General features: G+C 43.1%; 1 protein-coding gene across 1 annotated transcript in view; it reads right to left on the bottom strand.

The window, feature by feature from the left end:
* The window catches only part of LOC311432080 (uncharacterized protein C7orf57 homolog), a 75,388-nt gene extending 59,660 nt beyond the window's left edge, over positions 1-15,728 (bottom strand). The window contains exon 1 of the mRNA XM_084510142.1: positions 15,672-15,728. Coding sequence (XP_084366268.1) covers positions 15,672-15,684 — 13 coding nt within the window. The 5' untranslated portion in view covers positions 15,685-15,728. The remainder of the gene's footprint in view (positions 1-15,671) is intronic.
* Positions 15,729-18,984: the final 3,256 nt, after the last annotated feature.

Genomic DNA, 18,984 nt, shown 5'->3' with positions numbered 1-18,984 from the left:
GCCTGCAGTTCTGTGTGCAGCCGCTGAACTTCGGAGACAGCCTTTTGGATGCTCTCCCTCACAATCCTGCGACTCAGTCGTGAGACCTGGGCAACTTTTCTCTCTGACTTGCTTCTGGGCTCTGCTCTTCGTAGTCCCCACCCTTCCCTCATGGCCTCCCTTGAGAGAGGCACCTGGGATGGCTGTGGCTGCCTCTCAGAGGGATCAACAGTCAGAAGCGCCACGATTTCAGAGTATGTGCAGTTGTAGGCTTGCTCAAACCGGGAAGCTGCAAAGGATTCCAAAGCGTCGCAGACACTTCCAACGGCTTCTTTGGTGGCTTTGTCAAGGGAAGCCTGCGAGGATGCTCCCTCAAGGGCTTCCCTTGGTTTCTTTTCTTCCGGCTTCCCCACTTGGGAGGCTCTCCTGGCCAAGGGCTGCTCCTTCTGCCTGGCTTCTGGCCTTGGCTCAGATGCACTGGGCGTGCTGGATTCACAGGACTTCTCAAAGACCTTCATCACGCTCGCCACAACCTTCTTAGCCAGCAGTGCAATTTCGCAAGAGGAGATGTCTCTGAAGGCTCTGCGCTTTCGGCACTTGCACACAGTCTTTCTCTGATCCCAGGGCGAGCCCTCTTGAAGACACAGACAGACTGGTCCAGTGCCTGCACCCTCTCCAACACTTGCCGCACCACAGCCCGAGCCATCTCTTCAATCTTCTGGCTTTCTCTAGCCGCCTGTTCTTCCGAGGCAGCTTTGAATACACCGTCTGCAGGGACAGGTGACTTTCTCTCGGACTCAGTCACAGGATGGATGCTGCCCAGGAGCTTGGCATCTTCCCTGCCCAACTCAAGGCTGGAGTCACTTTCAGCCTTCTGTACTGGCCAGAGTGGAGAAAGTTTCTTCTGCTTTTGTGGGAAGCTGGGCCAGCTGGTTTTGGAGGGTGCAGTAGGCTGACTTTCTCTCTTGTGACCAAGTACGCATTACTGGAGGAGCTCTGGCGAGAACGGTCACTCCCCGCCATCAGTCTTGTGTCAAGTTTCTTTAACTTGGCCAGCTCTTGCTGAAGCTTTTCCTGAAAGGGAACAGCAGGAAAATCCACAGAAAATGGCCTCCTCAGGGTTACGCAGGCCCAAGGGGCGGGCAGCCTGCCTCCCTCCTTCCTCTGCCTCCAGGAAGTCTCTGCCTCGGGAGCAGTGCTCCCTCCCCCAGGCTGGAGGAAGAGGAGGAGGACACTGCATGCGGATCCCAAGCAGAGAAGCCTGGGATTTTCTACATTTCTACATCTGAGAGGGAAAGCAGGAGAAGGCTGCACCCTCCCCTAAGAGACCCCAGCCTGGTGCTGGCAAGCATGTCCCTGTGGAGAGCCCAGCCGTGGAACACCCTCTCCTGACTTCTGGCCAGCGCAGGCCACTGCTGTAGGCTAGTCCTCCTTTGTCTCTGTGCTGCGGAGCCGGGAGCATCCATCCCTGACTCCACTTGGACTGAAGTGCTGGGGCTCCCACCGTAGCGCAGGTGGCCACAAGGCCTTCTTGGAACGATGGAGAGGGAGCCCGTGACAGAAGAGACCATTGCCACCCCTTCCACCCCTTACTTCTTCTGTTACCTTTTCCCCCAGCTTTGTCCTGCAGAAGACAGGCTTGGTGCCTGGCAGCAGAGGGATTTTGACTCCGATTGGGAGTCCAGCAGAAAGAGGTCCAGCAGCCCACTACCTCCTTCTCCAAGTCCCCATCTGTGCCAGAGCTAGAAAGACAGGGGCACTCAGACACTCAGGCTCTCCAATCCCTTCTGCAGCCCACCCCCACACCATCCTGCAGCTCTCTTCCCACTTGCTAGCAGTACGCTACCCGGGATGGGCAGAGAGAGGCACGGCTCCCTGCAAGCCTCCTGCGGCCTGACCATGTTTCGATCCCTCCCAGCTTCCTGGGAGCATCCTCTGGCCCCAGAGCACTCCCGCAGACCCCGGGCTCCTCCTCTGAGCCCTCTCGTCGGGCACAGTGCTCACCTCTCTGTTCTTCCCAACTATGCAGAGCAGTGCGTCTGACTTTTGGAAACTAGCAGTGACATGCTGCTCCATGGCTCCTTCCAAGAGCTCTAAACTCTTTTCTTTTCTGCTTCCGCCTCAGGCTTGAATGGGATTGGTTTGACACGCACACGTAGGCTCCGTGCTCCTCTCTGGACAGGGTGCTTTGCAACAGATGGAGGAGCGGGCTGCCTGACAAACTGTGGGCCCGTGGGAGGTCTGAGAGCCTGTGGTGCTCTCGGACCTCAGCTGACTCTGGGATTCCCCTGTGGGGGCAGAAGAGCCTGCCATGGGGGCACCTTGCTCAGAGCCTCGCCAGACTCAAGGCTGGAGTCACTTTCAGCCTTCTGTACTGGCCAGAGTGGAGAAAGTTTCTTCTGCTTTTGCAGGAAGCTGGGCCAGCTGGTTTTTGAGGCTGCAGTAGGCTGACTTTCTCTCTTGTGACCAAGTACGCATTACTGGAGGAGCTCTGGCGAGAACGGTTAATCCCTACCGTCAGTCTTCTGTCAAGTTTCTTTAACTTGGCCAGCTCTTGCTGAAGCTTTTCCTGAAAGGGAACAGCAGGTTTTAGCTCACTCTTGCCTCAGAAATGCCTCGCGTCCCTGCATGCTGAGGTTTCATGCCGCCCATTCCAGTGCCCTGCTTCTGCCATGCAACGAGGGCTGAAGAGAAGGGCTTCCGTCAGGGCTCTGTGTGCTTGCAAGTGGCTTTCCTGATCCACCCCCCCACACAAACACACACACAGATACATCTCACCCCACCTCCAGCCGCCTGCACTAGCTGAGCTTGGGGCTGGGTGTCCTTTCGCTACCACAACACCTGGCCCTCCAGCACAGCCCTCACATCTTCTGCATTCCCTGCCTCCCTCAGATCCAACAAGGAAAGACCTAGCCTTCTGCACCGTGCCACTGACATCTATCTGCTGAGCTTTGCCTACCTCTTCTTGCCTCCTGGTTTTCTCCACCTCCAGCTTGAGTGTGGTCAGATCCTGCCTGTACTCACTGAACTCCTTCCGAGTGCAGAGCACCTATGGAGAGACAAGGGCAGAAAGCTCCCAAGAACTGTCGAGGTAGCTGCGCAGTGGCAGGGGAGCAGCTCCTCTCCATCCTCTCCCCTCCCCAGCGGTGGGGACGCTGCCTCCCTCTGAGCCAGGGCCAAGTGGAGTCCTCGCTCTGCACCAGGCCCCACACTGGCTGCCTCCTCAATGCACAGGCAGCGCGAGGCAGCCTGAGAAGAGCAGGAGTGGGCACTGCCAGCAGGGCGCTGGGGTGACGTCTGCTCCCATGGAAGGCAGCGCAGCAGCCCTGTGCCCCCCACTAGTGGGCACCTTCTCCAGACTAAAAAACTACAGCTCCCTCAGCCCCTCCTCACAGGACTTGTGTTCCAGGCCCTTCACCAGCTTTGTAGCCCTTCTCTGGACACACTCCAGGGCCTCGATATCCCTCTTGTACTGAGGGACCTAAAGCTGAACACAGTACTTGAGGTGGGGCCTCACCAGAGCTGAGTACAGGGGAACAATCGCCTACCTGGTCCTGCTGGCTACACTATTCCTGATACAAGCCAGGATGCTGTTGGCCTTCTCAGCCACCTGGGCACACTGCTGGCTCATGTTTAGGCAAGCATCAACCAGCACCCACAGATCATTTTTCTCTGCACAGCTTTCGAGCCACTCTGCTCCAAGCTTGTGGTACTAGAAGAGATACAGAGGTTTTCCAAATATTTTAAGTACTTTACGGACTTGCATTTTGTGATGAGGATATACTTTACATCCTTCTGACTATACAGCCTACTAGCTAACATCCTTCTGACTGTAAAGCATATGGCAGTGGACCTTGGCAACAAGCCTGCAAACTATCTTTCTGAAAACCCACATTTTAACTGATCTAGAAGGACCAGCACACATTGCCCCAAGTACCAAACAACCATCTTCCACAGAGCCAGTTCCCTGGGATGTAGTTTCTGGCCAGGGACATGTCTGCCATACAGTAAAACGGAGCAGAATAAACATTGGACTCAGCTTTAACTGTTAAGGCAGGCTTAAACTGGAGTCCTCTATTGTATTTTAGCAGATATACACTATACATCACAAAAAATAGGAGAACTTCAGCTAAAGTAAATGCAGTGCAAAAGAGCTAGCTTGTCACTGCAAAATGGAATAGCAAGATGGTGAAACTGGGTAGCATGGTCAGTCTCTACTGAGCTTAAGAGGTTATGGAAATTGTGTCCAGATCAAGGGATCTCTCCAAGTCAGTTAAATGGGCTGCTGATTCCCATTTATGGCAACTGGCCAGGTTTCCCTCATTAACTCCTCATGATAGCCCTCTGGGGTCCATACCAGGGGATGGGAGTGATGGTGTATGACTCGATAAAGTAATTCCTAGAAAGCTGGAGAACGTTACGGGTATGAGCTCGTAGAGATATCCAAAGTTATCAGCACTGAACCTCAGACCATGAATGCATGGGAAACTAGGGTAGGGGCTTGATCCAATGGAAGTATTCATGGTGGCTACTCCAACTGTTAGGGATCCAAGTCCTGAGATGATGGTTGCAGTTAATGATCGCTACTTTGCAACATTCCTTGTCAACACAGAAGCCCAGATGTTAATGGTAATAAAGGACACTTAAAAAGGACAGCTTCCACTTAGCAAGCAACTAGTTTCAGTTGTAGGCATCAATGGGCAAGTCACAACTCACCCACTGGCCAGGGATAAATTAATTCTGTCTAACAGATGTAGAGTCCATCCAACCTTATTAATATCTTATGTATGGATATATCGAAGGACCAGTCATGGGTGCGCTTGTGGGGAAAATGGGAAACAGGGACACCATCCCATTTGACCCACAGTGTGCCTGCATCAACACACCCCTATTAGCTTGTTACAAACAGCTGCCCCATATCACCTAGCAAGGTAGTTCATATTGCATGGTATAAGTTACCTTCTGATGCCATCTGTCCTGTTACTGCATTTGAAAAGCAGCTGAAGAAACTAGGAATCATGTCTAAGGCCCATTCCCCCTAAAATTCTCCTGAATGGCCATTACATAAACCAAATGGCAAGCAGCAACTAACAGTGGATTATAATGCCCTGAATGCTGACACCAAACTGCTTCAAGTGTAACCAGTAGTCAATTGCCATAATTTGCATGCCTTTCTATGGACAGCAACTGTAGATGTGTTGTTTTTTTTTAATGACCCTAGTGTCGCATGTGGATAGGGAGAGATTTGCTTCTGCCTGGCGGGCACAGCAGTATACATTTACTCACCACAGGTTTGAAACATAGTCCTACCACTGCTCATTCTCTGTCTAAAGAACTAGAAGCAGTAAAATTACCACAGGAGGTCACTGTTGTGACATATATGTCATGTATATAATGCAGAGCGCTGAGGACAAGGATTCCACTTTTGAAAAGGTGCTGTTAGCAGCTTACAAAAAGCTAGTAGCAATTGAACCCTTGACCCAGGGAAGGAGAGTAAAATCACATTGCCAAGACCTATTCTTAAGCCTATTCTTGCTGGTAAACCAGTACCTTTAGGTGTAGCACATAAGGCCACTGTACAAAGGCAAGAGTGGTATACCTGTCATCACAAAATTGGAGATGACTTAACAAAAGAGAGTAAAGTTGTTGCAGTTGTGAAGCACATAGGAATACCCATTGAATACATGGAGTCTCCTTATCCGTTATAGCTGCGAATTCAGGAATTCAGCCAGATGGTCTGTGTTTTACTGACAGGAGTGCTTGCAAAATACAGGATAAATAGTGAGAAACAGCTGCTACCGTATCTGTAACCAATGAACTTGTACTAACAGAGCAACTAGAAGGTTCTGCTCAATTAGTGGATCTCTGTGCCATAGTACTAGCTCACAGAAATGGCACACAGACTGTACATGTTGATTCCTTTGCTGTATGGGCTGGTGCTATACAATGGTGAGGAAACTGGATAAAACACGATTGACAGGCATAGAACTGAGATATACGGGGAAGCAAATATTGGGAGCAAATACAAGATACCATCAACAGTCATCCTATTACTACAGGGCATGTAGCAGCACACCACAAAATGATGGAATTTACCTAGATGTTCAGTACCCAAGGCAGAAGAAAATCCTGTCCCATTTATGCTCACAAAGTGGTCACAAATATTGTTCCACTTGGCCAGCTAACCACTTAGCTAGTATAAATCAGGCAGGATTTTCTTCTGCCTTGAATACTGAATGGCTCAGTAAATGGCTGCATGAATGGTTTGGACACACTGGAGCATAGGATTTGCACATCACAAGATGAGGTTGGCCACTTACTAAGTAACAAGCAGATCATACAGTGGCAGATTTCATGATCTTGAAGGTCTTTTGCAACTTAATCATTTTTTTGGTTCCTTTACATGATTCTATATAGTGGCAACCTGTGGATTTGATAAGGAAACTAAAGATTATCTTGTCCAGATCTTAGAAAAGGAAATGTCCTTTGGGATGTGTGGCAAGTAGACTATATCAGATGCATGACATGCACCTCCAAGTGGTGGAAATTCATTACAACTGTAGCTAAAGTAGTGAGTGGTTTGGGTAATGTTTACTGTGCATGCACTGCATCCAGGTTGCCAACTGAAGCAGGATTAAACCAGTTTGCTACACACACAATGCCACAAGAGATATAATCAGCTAATGGGTCACAGTTTAAAAATAAAGTATTACAGGAATGGTGTCTCAGGCATGGAGTTCAGTGAACTTTCCACTTACCCTACTTGCCCACACCAGCCTTACCTTTTGTTTAAATATTGGTAGTCTGTATCTGCGACCTAGACTTGGGTGGAGAAGCTAATACATTATAAAGGAGACATAAACACCACCACCACCACCATTGCCCAAATGATCACAACACTACTGAAGGGTCTCTTAAGTTTGTCCTCTTGGATAATAGTACTCATTAAAATATTAGATAACTCATCAAGGGATGGTGATGCCTGCTGGGAATGGAACCATTAGGAATCATTATGGGAGTCTGCAAGCCAATTAACCATTGAGATGATGGCTTGTATGCCACAGTGGGCAGTATGCAGTTTGAAATTTCTCTGACTTGGACTAACACTGGGTTATACCTTGAGCTGCCCACTCCCATGCCTGCAAACGTCAACTATTTTACTCAGCAGTGAACAAGAAGGTGAATTTATGAGTTAGTGTATTTGTGATTTAAGGAATTTGTGAATTAACAAATTTGTCAATTGGGAAATTACCAAGTTTGATTGGTCTGTTGAAAGGAGATTGAGACCTTGTTTTATTTTTACCTAACGTGCTTATGAAATAAAGATAGATACACAGAGTACATTGGATTGATACACAGAGCATATTGTCATGTAAATCTGGCAGATCCAAATGAACTGTGACATGCATGTCATACGGAATCTGCTACAAGACATTTTTTGGCACACTATTGGTTGTTTGTTTAGCAAGGGATAGGTTTTCATTCAAGTGGTTTCTGTGTCCTGCGTGTTGCTTACCTATAATGGGAGAGAGCTGACACCTGTATCAGTACTACGAAAATAGTCATTGTATGTTGACATTAAAAGGAAGCATCTTGCTAGTTTTGTCAAGCTATGGTGGTATATTGCTTTCTCCTCTTTATACTCCTATAATAATAATTTATTAGCGCAGGGAGAATAGATGAGACAAGTCAAAGAGCTTTGTATTTCTTAACTTCATTTCTATTTTTGTGTTGGACATTTTACTGGTACATCAATTTTCATTGAGCAAAAAAAAAAAATCTTTCCTCTGAGAGACTAGAGTCATGTCATCATGCTGCTTTTCGCTTGACAAGTGTGTATTAACTTAAATGGTTTGTTTCATCTGCTCCTTCTGGTGCCTTTGTATTAACACCAAGAGATGATTAAAAAAGGCCTCTTTTCTATTCTGTTCCAGCTTTAGAACTCATGAGCACAGACATCCTGTATGGTAATAAGGTATATAATTTCTTCACGTTTTTTTTTTTTCTACCAGAAGAATTAGAGAATTAGTCATATGCTAATCAACATACTTCATCTCAGTAGAAACACTACAGAAAAGTATAGGCAAACTTTTCATGTTTGTTTGTGCTAGCCTAAGCCATATGTTTCATTCAACATATAGCATTCATATGTTTCTTTTTTATACTGTCAGGAGAAGGAGAGCATGTCAATATTCAGTGCAGCTTAATTCTCCCTATAGAAATTATATAATTTATCAAATTATTTGGAACAAGAATTTCTTTCTCAGAAATCAATCTAAATTGTCACTGACGATTAAGCCTTTAAGTGATTGCTTGCTCCTGAGTTGCTGTGCACCAGTTTGCCTTTGTATTGTTCACTTCCAAAGTGAACAGTACAGACTTACTGAATATTACGTGGCGGGAACCATGGTTTGGTACCTCTGCAGCAGCCCTTTTGGCTCTTTTTATAAAAGTAAAGTATACAAGGGAGTCTCCCTGGAACCTATTAACTGGTATGACTCTGGTCCGCACCCTATGCTCATGAGACCTAACATTAGCTGTCTTAATGTGATCATATTTCATTGTCATCTCTGGCAATCATAAGCCCTCTTGAGCATCTTCATATCACCACTGCAAGAGGAAGGGCATGAAACGAGCTTAGGCAAAGGTTTGTGTTTGCTCTGTGAAGGAATTGTGTTGACAGCACCTGTCTGTGTCTGTGCATCCTGCCTTGAGTGGCACTCCTCTGGAAAGCGAGCGATGACTTTGACAGCTACGATTACACATCATCACTGTTTGTCATGCAGCACTTGGGAGCCATGTTGTGACCGTAAACCTCAAGTTATCTCTGCTTGTCTGGAACTGGGTTTTGGCTCCATGCCTATCCTCAGGAGTGAGTCTGATAAGGATGCAAATGCAGTGTTCCAGCAGAGCCACAAGGCAGTAGTATGCGAAGCCTTCCTGGCATGAGACCTTCCTCAGACTTCTCACTATGTGCATCCTGTGTGAGCTGGGGAGGCAGATAGAAAAGTGTCTGTCTTCTGGGGTGAGATGTTGGGAGGGGTAGAAGAAGCAGGAGAATTGCAGCTTAGTAAGCTCATGACACAACTGAGAGGCTGGTAAGAGTTAATAAAAACAGTTTCCCAGCCTAAGAGAGGTTTGGGGGAATAGGAAGGGATGCTGTGAATGCTGTTTTGCCAGGAGATACTACGTAAATGTGATAACTAGTTCTGTTTCTGGGGATGAATGCAATGGCAGATTTTCCATAATTAAAATAGCAAGCTTCAAACTGACAGTAGTGTTGTCATTTGAACAGCAGGGAAAGGGTGATAGAGGCTGTGTATCTCTGGGGTACGCTCTTGGGATTCACTTGCACACCTATGTGGCCTGTGCTTGCTCCTCTCTCGGGTGGGGAAGGTTTTACCAACTTGCTGTGCAGAAGTTCTTCAGATAGTGTTGGATGGCTGCTGGTTAAAGAGTTATCTGTTGTGGTATCTGTTCTCTGTTATCAGGATGGCATGCTATGGCACAGGTTGCAGCTGCAGGGTGGCAAATGTCCTTCCTCACAGGCTCATAGGAGCAGAAGTATGATACCTATACCTATAGGCCTTTCTGGAGTACTTATTAGTATGTGTTCTTATATAAAGACTTTGCTGAAAAAGTAATCAGAATATCATCCATAAAAGCTGTAACTAGCAGATAAACCGTCTCCACAAGAATGAAGAAAAGATCAGGAGGAACAGTACAAGAACCTTGTACTTGCAGAAAAAGAGCAATAAAGACAGATCTGCTGAATTTAGGATATAATGTAATATCCTTCGACCACTGCATAAAGGAGATGTCAAAAGGCATATAAACTTTGCATTCAGCCAGGCAAGTCATGGCTAAGTGTATCTGTCCTGCTATAGACATGGCTATCTTGTCATGATGAACATGTATGGACCTTTCAGATAAATTTAACCGTGACTTTGCCAGCAAACTCTGGGTTCATACTCTACAATAGTATCTGCAATACCAGGTTACCGAGATGACATAGTTTACCATACATATTTCCTAACACAGCTAATGATAACAACACTCACAAAAGCAATCTTTGTCCCAGAAAAAAAAAAATATGAGGGCTCAGGAGTTGCAATAGAGAAAGAGCCAATGACTGGTGCTTTGAGAATAGGTCCTTCCCTGAGCAGTCCTCTTAAAAAAATATCTGGTCCATGCACTTCCTCCTGACTGAGGCTCTCACAAAATTAATCTTTACCTGGACGTAGACTTGGAGGTTGTGAGATATAAGAAGTAAATCAACAACATCACACAAATGTGATCAGCACTGAAACAAAGACTCAAAGACTGATCAGAGCAAACATACCTCCTTTCAATTTGCAAAGGTGATTATGAAGTTGCATTTGTGGCCCCAGAAGAATCTGTTATTTTAAGAAGGCAGGTGAAAATGGTGATGGTAGAGAATTATGGGGACCCCTTAGTGTACATGGATTTATATGGAGCCATGGCAATAGCCTCTCTCTTTTTCAAGGTGTTCTTGTTATGTATGCGGGAGTTGTAGGAGATCTTATTCTGTAGCCTGCTTATAAACTCCAAACCTTGAAAAAAGGTTTGGAAGTAACTAAGACCCACATCATGAGCACCTCTCACTTTACAAAAAAATGTGGCCAGACACATTTTTCAGGTCATTCCAGACAAACTGGAAATATTAACAGGGCAGGAGGTCTGGGGTTGGTCTTTATCCAAAGGACAGGCTTCAAAAGAAAGAAACATGTCACCTCCCCAGAGGCAAAGCCCACTCCAGACCCCTGAAATTATTTAAAGGGTGGCACTGGACACCAGACTGATCAGATCAAGAAGAAAAAGAACAAGACAAGAAATGGTAAACCCAGAGAAAGATGGCTCATTCCATTCTCTAACTCCCATAGTTTTTCCCCCCATAATGCAAACCAAAAGCTACAATAAAGGTGTAGGAAAAGGACAAAGGAACAGGTCATTCTTACACTGGTGGCTATTATTTTGCATGAGACCCCACCATAGCAACAGCATTGGGGTTTTCAACTAGAAGGCACAGTAGCATGAGCATGAGGAAAAGAAGGAAAAGTACTGTCAGGGCAGATAATGTGAAGGGTCACAAAGCTCTGAATGTAAAGTGGGATATGTACTTGCAGACAGAAAGTCATCTATGCAAGTTAGTCATATTAAAAATAATAATAATAATAAAATTACATTCTCTTAGTTCTCAAGAACTTTTCAGGTCTTTGAATAATGCACAATATAGTCTTTATATGCCAGTTCTAAAAGCTTGGGGAAAATGGACATAAATTCAAAAATTCTTGAGATTATCTCACAGGAATGTAGAAATTTGAAAGACTAAACCTCACTTGAAGTTACTGTTGCCCGCCTTTGTTTTGGGTGCAACTGAGTCTGCCCACATTGGAAGAGCTGAACCATGGGATTCTCTCCAGAAAAAAATACATTTATAAATTTTTTAATGTAACTGCTGCCAGAGAGTTCTGAAATATTTGTAGTGAATCATGCAGTGCTACATATTGGCCTCCTCTTTGCCAACTGAGTCAGAATTTCAGTAGGAGTAAGCATGGGCAAAATGAAACCATAAAAATCCCTTGTGATTTTCTCTTATGTTTGGTCTACTGAACATCAGAACTAATTAAAAGGCTTCTAGCTGGAATTTAATTTGGCCATAAGAAAAGGGCAGCTATCTTCAACTTCAGTGGTAAATTCAGTAATTAAAATACACAGGAAAGGTGCTCGGAGCCAGTTACAATATATAGATAAATCTCAGGTGTCAGACTCCAGAATTGCAAAGGAGAAAACATCTGCTCAGTAGCTAGCTGAACTTGAAAGCATATGAAATTCACCAGTCATCTCCCTGATAAACTTGCAGGTTCTACATATGCTTCAACTGCAGTTCTACATCTGCTAAAATATCTCCTGGCTAAGTTGAGTCAGGATGCTGAAATGATCAAGAACAGCAGCGAAGTCTCATGCTATGTCTAGTTTTCCCTTAGACAGTGGTGTCCATGTCCATCTTTCTGTCATGAACCCAGTGGCTTGCACTTCTGTTATGAATCCTAAGGATTCACTTTGCTCATAAAAGTACCCAAGTTTCATGGCTGCAGGGAGGAGGTATATGTCAATTATATATATGCATATATATATGGAAGAATAGCCCTAACTCAGTGGATCAGAAAAGACAATTTTATGTTAGATAGCTGTAGGGTCAACAATCTCAGAAACAGAAAGCTTTAGGAGAAAATAGAAGCCAGGAGTCCTACTACTAGGCAAATGATGCAGGCCAGTAAAACCCATGCGTTCAGCCACGTGTTACCTTCTTTTTTTCCGAGCAACTCTGAATGAGTGCTGTAACTAGTGCTGTGAAAGAGGTGCTTAGGAGCAGTGCTGACGCTTCCAGCAATCCCTCTTGAAAAGGATTATGAATCCTGTTCACAGTTGTTAGCTGCATGTTCTCAGGAGAGAATTTAGCTTTAGAAAGGACAAATACTTTGCTCTTCTGCAACTTCTCAGGTGTCCTGTGTTATTCATGGAGAAACACTGTGTTCATTCTGGTATTACCTTTAAACAGTTCCCTGGTCAATGTGCCAGATTTGGGCATACTTTATATAGTAGTTAATTGTCCTCATGTAATCATAAGTATGTAACTGATAGCTTACATGTCTGAGATTTTTGTTGCATTTAAATCCGAATTCCTAGAGCAATAGTCTTATTTCAATCTTTTCAATCCATAGGTTGAGTGTTCTTCAGAGAATGGAATCCATCATTTAGTAGCATTAAAGAACTAAGTAAACAGCATGTATAGCATGAAGCATATTCATAGACTCTCAGGAAAATAAGAAGTTTTTGCAGAACTCTAGTTTGTTGTAAAAAACTTGTACAAATGCTATAAGTGGAAAGGAGCTCTGCGGAGAAGGACCTGGGGGTCCTGGTGGGAGACAGGATGACCATGAGCCAGCAGCATGCCCTGGTGGCCAAGAGGGCCAATGGGATCCTGGCATGCATTAAAAGGAGTGTGGCTGGCAGGTCAAGGGAGGTGATCCTCCCCCTCTACTCTGCCCTGGTCAGGCCTCACCTGGAGTACTGTGTCCAGCTCTGTGCTCCCCGGTACAAAAAAAGACAGGGATCTCCTGGAAAGAGTCCAGCAGAGGGCCACAAAGATGATACGGGGCCTGGAGCATCTTCCCTATGAAGAAAGGCTGAGAGACCTGGGTCTGTTCAGCCTGGAGAAAAGAAGACTGAGAGGGGGTCTCACCCATGTGTATAAATACCTGAGGTGTGGAAGACAGACAGGTTTGGTCAACATCTTTTCAGTCATCTGTGGGGACAGGACAAGGAGCAATGGCCACAAGATAGAGCACAGGAAGTTGCACACCAACATGTGAAAGAACTTCACGGTGAGGGTGACGGAGCACTGGGACAGGCTGCCCAGGGAGGTTGTGGAGTCTCCTTCTATGGAGATACTCAAGGCCCGTCTGGACGCCTACCTGGGCAGCCTGCTCTAGGGAACCTGCTTTGGCAGGGGGGGTGGACCCAATGATCTCTGGAGGTCCCTTCCAACCCCTACAATTCTGTGATTCTGTGAAAAGGACCTCCTCCTGTGCAAAGTACTGGTCGGACTACATAGCTTAGTCAGCCTCATCCAAACATACACTGGGACAGGTTACCCAAAGATTTTGTGGAGTTTCCGGTTTTGTAAATATTGAAAACATTTCTGGGCAAAGTCTTGAGCATGTAGCATATATCTAGGCTAGTTGACGTAGCCTAGATACAGTGGTGGAGAAATAGGCTGGAGCAGATGAGGTCCCTTCCGACCTATATTATTTTATGAGCCTCTTCATCCATGCCACCACCTGGTGGGACAGGAGAGCAATGGGCAAGAGACTGTAACAGTGTAAACAATGATAGTCCTGAGTTCTTTCCAGATCCTTTTAAGCACTAGAATAATATAACACTTCTGGGTGGAAACAGTTTTCTATCAAGACAGCTGTGTGGGCAGGAGCACAATTTGGAGTCTGCCTGCTCCTCCCAGTGTTGATGCATTTTATTAAAATCACTTTGAGCATCACATTAGGGTGTCTTTTTCCACTGATATAAGCAGTGAAGCCGGACATTTCTAGGGCTCTCTGAAATTCTTATCCAAAGCCTTGTCAATGCTAAATATCATGTAACTTCAGCATTTTTAATATGAGGGAGATCCTCAAGTTACTAGGCAGAAGAGTGGAAGTAATAGTGTCCTCAGTTCTTATCTTTGAATCTTGCATGGTAATTTAAACTGACATTACATATTTTGCTACATACCATAGCACACTGAATGGGAAAAAAAAAAAAAAAAAAAGAAGTGTGGCAGGCTAGAAATCACTTGCTGTGACTAAAATGATAATAGATCATATCTAAATTATTACTGGCATTAGATATGTCTCATTTTTAGTTTGATTAATGAAATGTAATTATATCAGAAATGATCGATTCTAATGGAAATTTGGGCCAACGAAGAAGTTGAAATAATTCCATGAGTCTATTAGGACATTAATGAATTAAAACTATTTAATATTAACTACCAAGAAATACAGAAAAAAAAAATCAACATAAATATGAAATGCTAAAAGAATAAAGAAGCTGCTGGGATTATGAGCTGTAAATATTAATGCATTATTTGAATAATTTTGTATCTGAATTAATTTCAGAAATATGGTTTCTGTTTTTCATTTGGGAACAAATCAGACTCCAATTCTGGGCAAGCTAAAACCTCTGTAAGTCCTAATGTTTCTATTTAACAGCTGTTGAATAATTTATAGCATGCAGTCTTTTTTGTTTACATCTAAAAATAGTAGTAATTTAATACCCAGTATAACTCATTTCATTCAAAATAACCATTATCTCCTGCAAAGGAACCTTATCTGTCTGTGTTCTTGAGCAAGTCAGAAGAAATCTCTAGAGGATTTCTTTGGGTTGTAGATGCCAAGGATAGGGTCTTTCAGATGGACATTATGAATCCAAAAGATTGACTAGTATCCACATTCCTGTGCTGAGTTTCCATTAGCAAGAGAAATTAATGATAGAATCATTTATTTCATGTATTCTGATATACCAGGAACTAACTAGCAAGAGTTTTTATGTTAATTATATAAAATCTTTGTTCAATGCTGCTGAAAGGACTCTTCCCCCACAGTCCCAGTAGTTTGTTGGCTGTTTACTCAGCTCTGTCTTTGGTGTACATCTGGTAACGTGCTTATGGCCGTTTAATACTGTAGGAGGCACTGGGACATTTCTGAGGAAGCTGGCTGAGAATATTCTCCCCGCTGATCATGCTGCTCGAAAGGATGATTGGATTGCTCTGCAAATTGCTGGGCCAGTGCAGGACAGAATAAACCTTAAATGGGTAGTTTTCTGAGCACCTGGAGGAAGGAAATAATAAATTTAAGTAGCACGGTACTGTGAGGATTTATTTTTTTAACTTCTGTCATTCATTTTGCATTATTTGGTGGTACAAGTCCTTTTTGTTGTTGTTGTTGCTGTTGTGTCTGATGAAAACCATAATACCATTTTCCCCCACAACAGATAAAGCTAAGGAATTTGATACAGAAAAATTCCATGAAATTCTCCTGAAACCATATTTTTATTGGCCCAGAATAATATTGCTACTGTATATATTTCTTTTCTGTGATTCAGAAGCTCACGTGAGTCATCCATGATTTCAAAGGCAGTCCCAGGAGCTCAGTCAAGGAAATATTTTGGCACCATTTAGCACTGCTCAGTCCTTTGAGTCCTAGATGAGACCAAAACAGTAAAAAGGAAAACAGCAAATGAGTGTCCTTGGAATGAATAAAATGGCATGCATTTATGTCTTTTCTTTAATATCTTGAATTTTAATGATACTACTGAGAATGAGATTCCCTTTACATTTGTAATTATAAAGGAGAGCAGGTGGTGAAGGCTTAGTTTAAAGTGTTAATTAAAATAGCTTACACAGCCAAGCTTCTGCTTGAATAAAGTATGTCTGAAAGATATAAGACACTCAGTGAGTGCCCTATTCTAGTGAATTATTCTTAAATAATTCTTAAATCTTGCAGCAAATTCATTGGAGATATTTAATACTCAATACGCATGTACATTTAATGCCAGAGAAATCTCATCCTCTTGAGTTCATGAAACAAGCATTAGACTGTAGATGCTGTAAATGCAAGTTTCTGGAAGGAAAAACAGGTCTAGATTCACCAGGAAGATTTGTATTTCTGACTGCCTTAGTAAGTATTCACATTAGAGAAAGAGATCTTCAGAACACCAGGCTTCCTCACTCTCTGTGTGTTGGCAGGCAAGAGCAGGATCACGTCTGTATGGGCTGTGGTGAACTGAAGAAATGCTGATACACCATTGGGATTCATCCCGTGAATTCATGCATCCAACTCAGCACAAGAGGATAGGTCCAGAGATGGTGCCTCTGCCTCCACCTTCCTAAAAACAGTCTGAGGGTAGTATCTATCAGTCTGCTATACTCAGCTGCTGGGAGAACTCAGCTTGGTTACAGCAGACTCGGTTTTAGATGTTTTGCGGGGTGTTTTTTGTTTTGTTTTGTTTTGTTTCTTGATTAGGGATTGAGTTCTTTAAGTCTTCAACAGCACATCATAGCTACTTTGATACTTCATAATCACAGATAAAGTTGTTCAGTGGAGCAAGGAATAGAGGACAGTTGTCCATTCATCCTTTGAACTGATCACTGGACTAGTCATGCATAATATATTTTTCATAATACATACATACATAATACCTTTTTCATTTTGTTCTCTGGCCAAGTATATTTTTAATTGAGTGGTAAAATATGACATGCAATCAAAGAGAGGACTAACAGGTGGCTACTTTTAGTATTTGGTTTAATTTGTTTAGTTGGATATATCCATTTTACTTGAAGACCTCACCATTTTTTGCCACAAGAATCTAAATGATAGCAATCAGATGGTTTATGGTCTTTGCATGCAAGCACTCATTTGATTTTTGTTTTAAACATAAGTTTGGTCCAGGCAAGCTCCACCTGTCACATTCTGTGCTTCCACAGTTTTTAACTTAAAATGCATTGATTTGAATTTAAGCAGCAAGTATCTGATACTTCTGAAAACTGAGCCACTTCTTATTCACCTTCTCATATGCCTAAAGAAGACTGTTTTCAATATTAAGTATAGCTGAAAATAAACAATTCAGCATAAGCATGGTATCAGTCAAACTATGTAAGAAATATGCTTGACACCTCTCTCTAATTTGAAACTTGAGAAAAATTTCACTGAATACAAGTGTATGTAAAAAATAGAAAACTTTATTGTTCACTTTCTATGTAGAGCTTTTCATTGAATCTGTGTGGCAAAAGTACTTCCAAACAGTTTTACTAGTCAGAAAATCCTAATCTGTCTGTATTTCTGCTCTTGGAAAATATGACAGATGGATGTAAATGCTGCTGATGCAACATTACATGGCCATTTTTGAAAGACAAAACAAAAAAGTTAGGAATGATACAGGGAAATATATCTCCTATTCCTCAGACTCTTGTAGTGTTCTGCAGTCATCTTTATCCTAACATATCTATCTCCTTTTTTAAAAAATGCCCCCTTTACATTATAGGCTTTTCCTATTTCTCTTCTCCCTTCCTGCATCGGCATCCTGAACTGCCATACTGGTAATGTCAGAAATGATGATTGTGGCAGCTTTGACCCTTGCAGTTCATTTTCATGCTGCAAAGAGTTTTGAGCTGTGATCTAAGAATAAATACATAGGCTAAGAAAAATACATAGTAACAATTACATGTACAATCTTTAGAGCATCAGTTTATGGAGGAAAAAAAAAAAATCCCTAACCAGGTACTGTAAGCTTATGCTTAGAGCTCTGCTTTTTAAATAGCATTTAATAAAAGAAACAAATAAAAAAGAGAGAAAGAAGAGTATCTCTGTCAGTCCATTACCTCTTATATTATTATATACACTTATATTTGGTAGGTCTTGGCATTAAAACAGAAAACATTAAAGACAATTTGGTAAGAAAAGAAGATGTCAAATGCTTTGCCTTTCCTTAAAGGCTCAAGATCTCATCCTTTTTTTCTCTTCTGGAAGGCTACTGAATCGTGTGTGTTAATACCTCATGGTTTATCTTTCTAGTTAGAGAAATTGTTCCTATATATTGTTTTTATACATTGCTTAAAAATGCAGTTGGGTATAGTCTGGAAACATAACCAGTAAACTACCTTCATAAATGTTTGCTGATTAATGTGTGAAACAACTGTTTTGTTGAATGTTTAGTCCCTATTTGTTCACATCATTTTCACAACAGATTTCATTTGTTCTTACTGAATCTCCAATAAAGATTCATCTATCAAAGAGATGTCTCCTATCTGGGCAGGGTTCTCCTACCCTTTTTACTTGATGTCACTGGATGCTTGTTCATCATGAAGTACTGAAAAATTCTGGATGATTGAAAATTGAACTATGCTAAATGCTTCCGACTGATTCTAGAGCACAAGACCTAAGACAACAAATTCCAGGCTGGAAACTTCAGTGTGGAGATATTATGGTAGATCTGGGATCTGACTGCATCTTGCCCTACCAGAAAATTGAGGGTGACACTGGGGTGGTGCCCGTGGTTTGCAGTGAATACAAACATGCAAGAGAAGCACAGGAGGGGAAAGCATTCTTTCTGACCAAGCACTTCAATGCAATTTCATTGTTTGGGAAACAACCCACCTGGATTATCTTGTGCAAGAGTACTAACCAGAGCATAGCTAACATGGAGAGCTTCATTTTTGCTTCAAGTTGTTTTCCTTTCCTCCAAATAATTTGAATTGGATGTTACTGTTCTTCCTCCGTTCACCCTCCTGCAGCTGCAATTATAAGTAACTTGTGCTGTTTGTGTTTTAGCTGTAGGAATGCCTTTTAGATGCTGTAATTATTGTCAATATGTACTCTAGACCTCAGGTTTTTGTGGGTTTTTATAAAGAATGAGTACAAACTGGGA

Source organism: Aythya ferina, assembly GCF_964211825.1.
Source record: "Aythya ferina genome assembly, chromosome: 2".
Classification (NCBI taxonomy): Eukaryota; Metazoa; Chordata; class Aves; order Anseriformes; family Anatidae; genus Aythya; species Aythya ferina.
The sequence above is the reverse complement of the archived record's forward strand: the minus strand, read 5'-3'. Positions and strand labels throughout refer to the sequence as shown.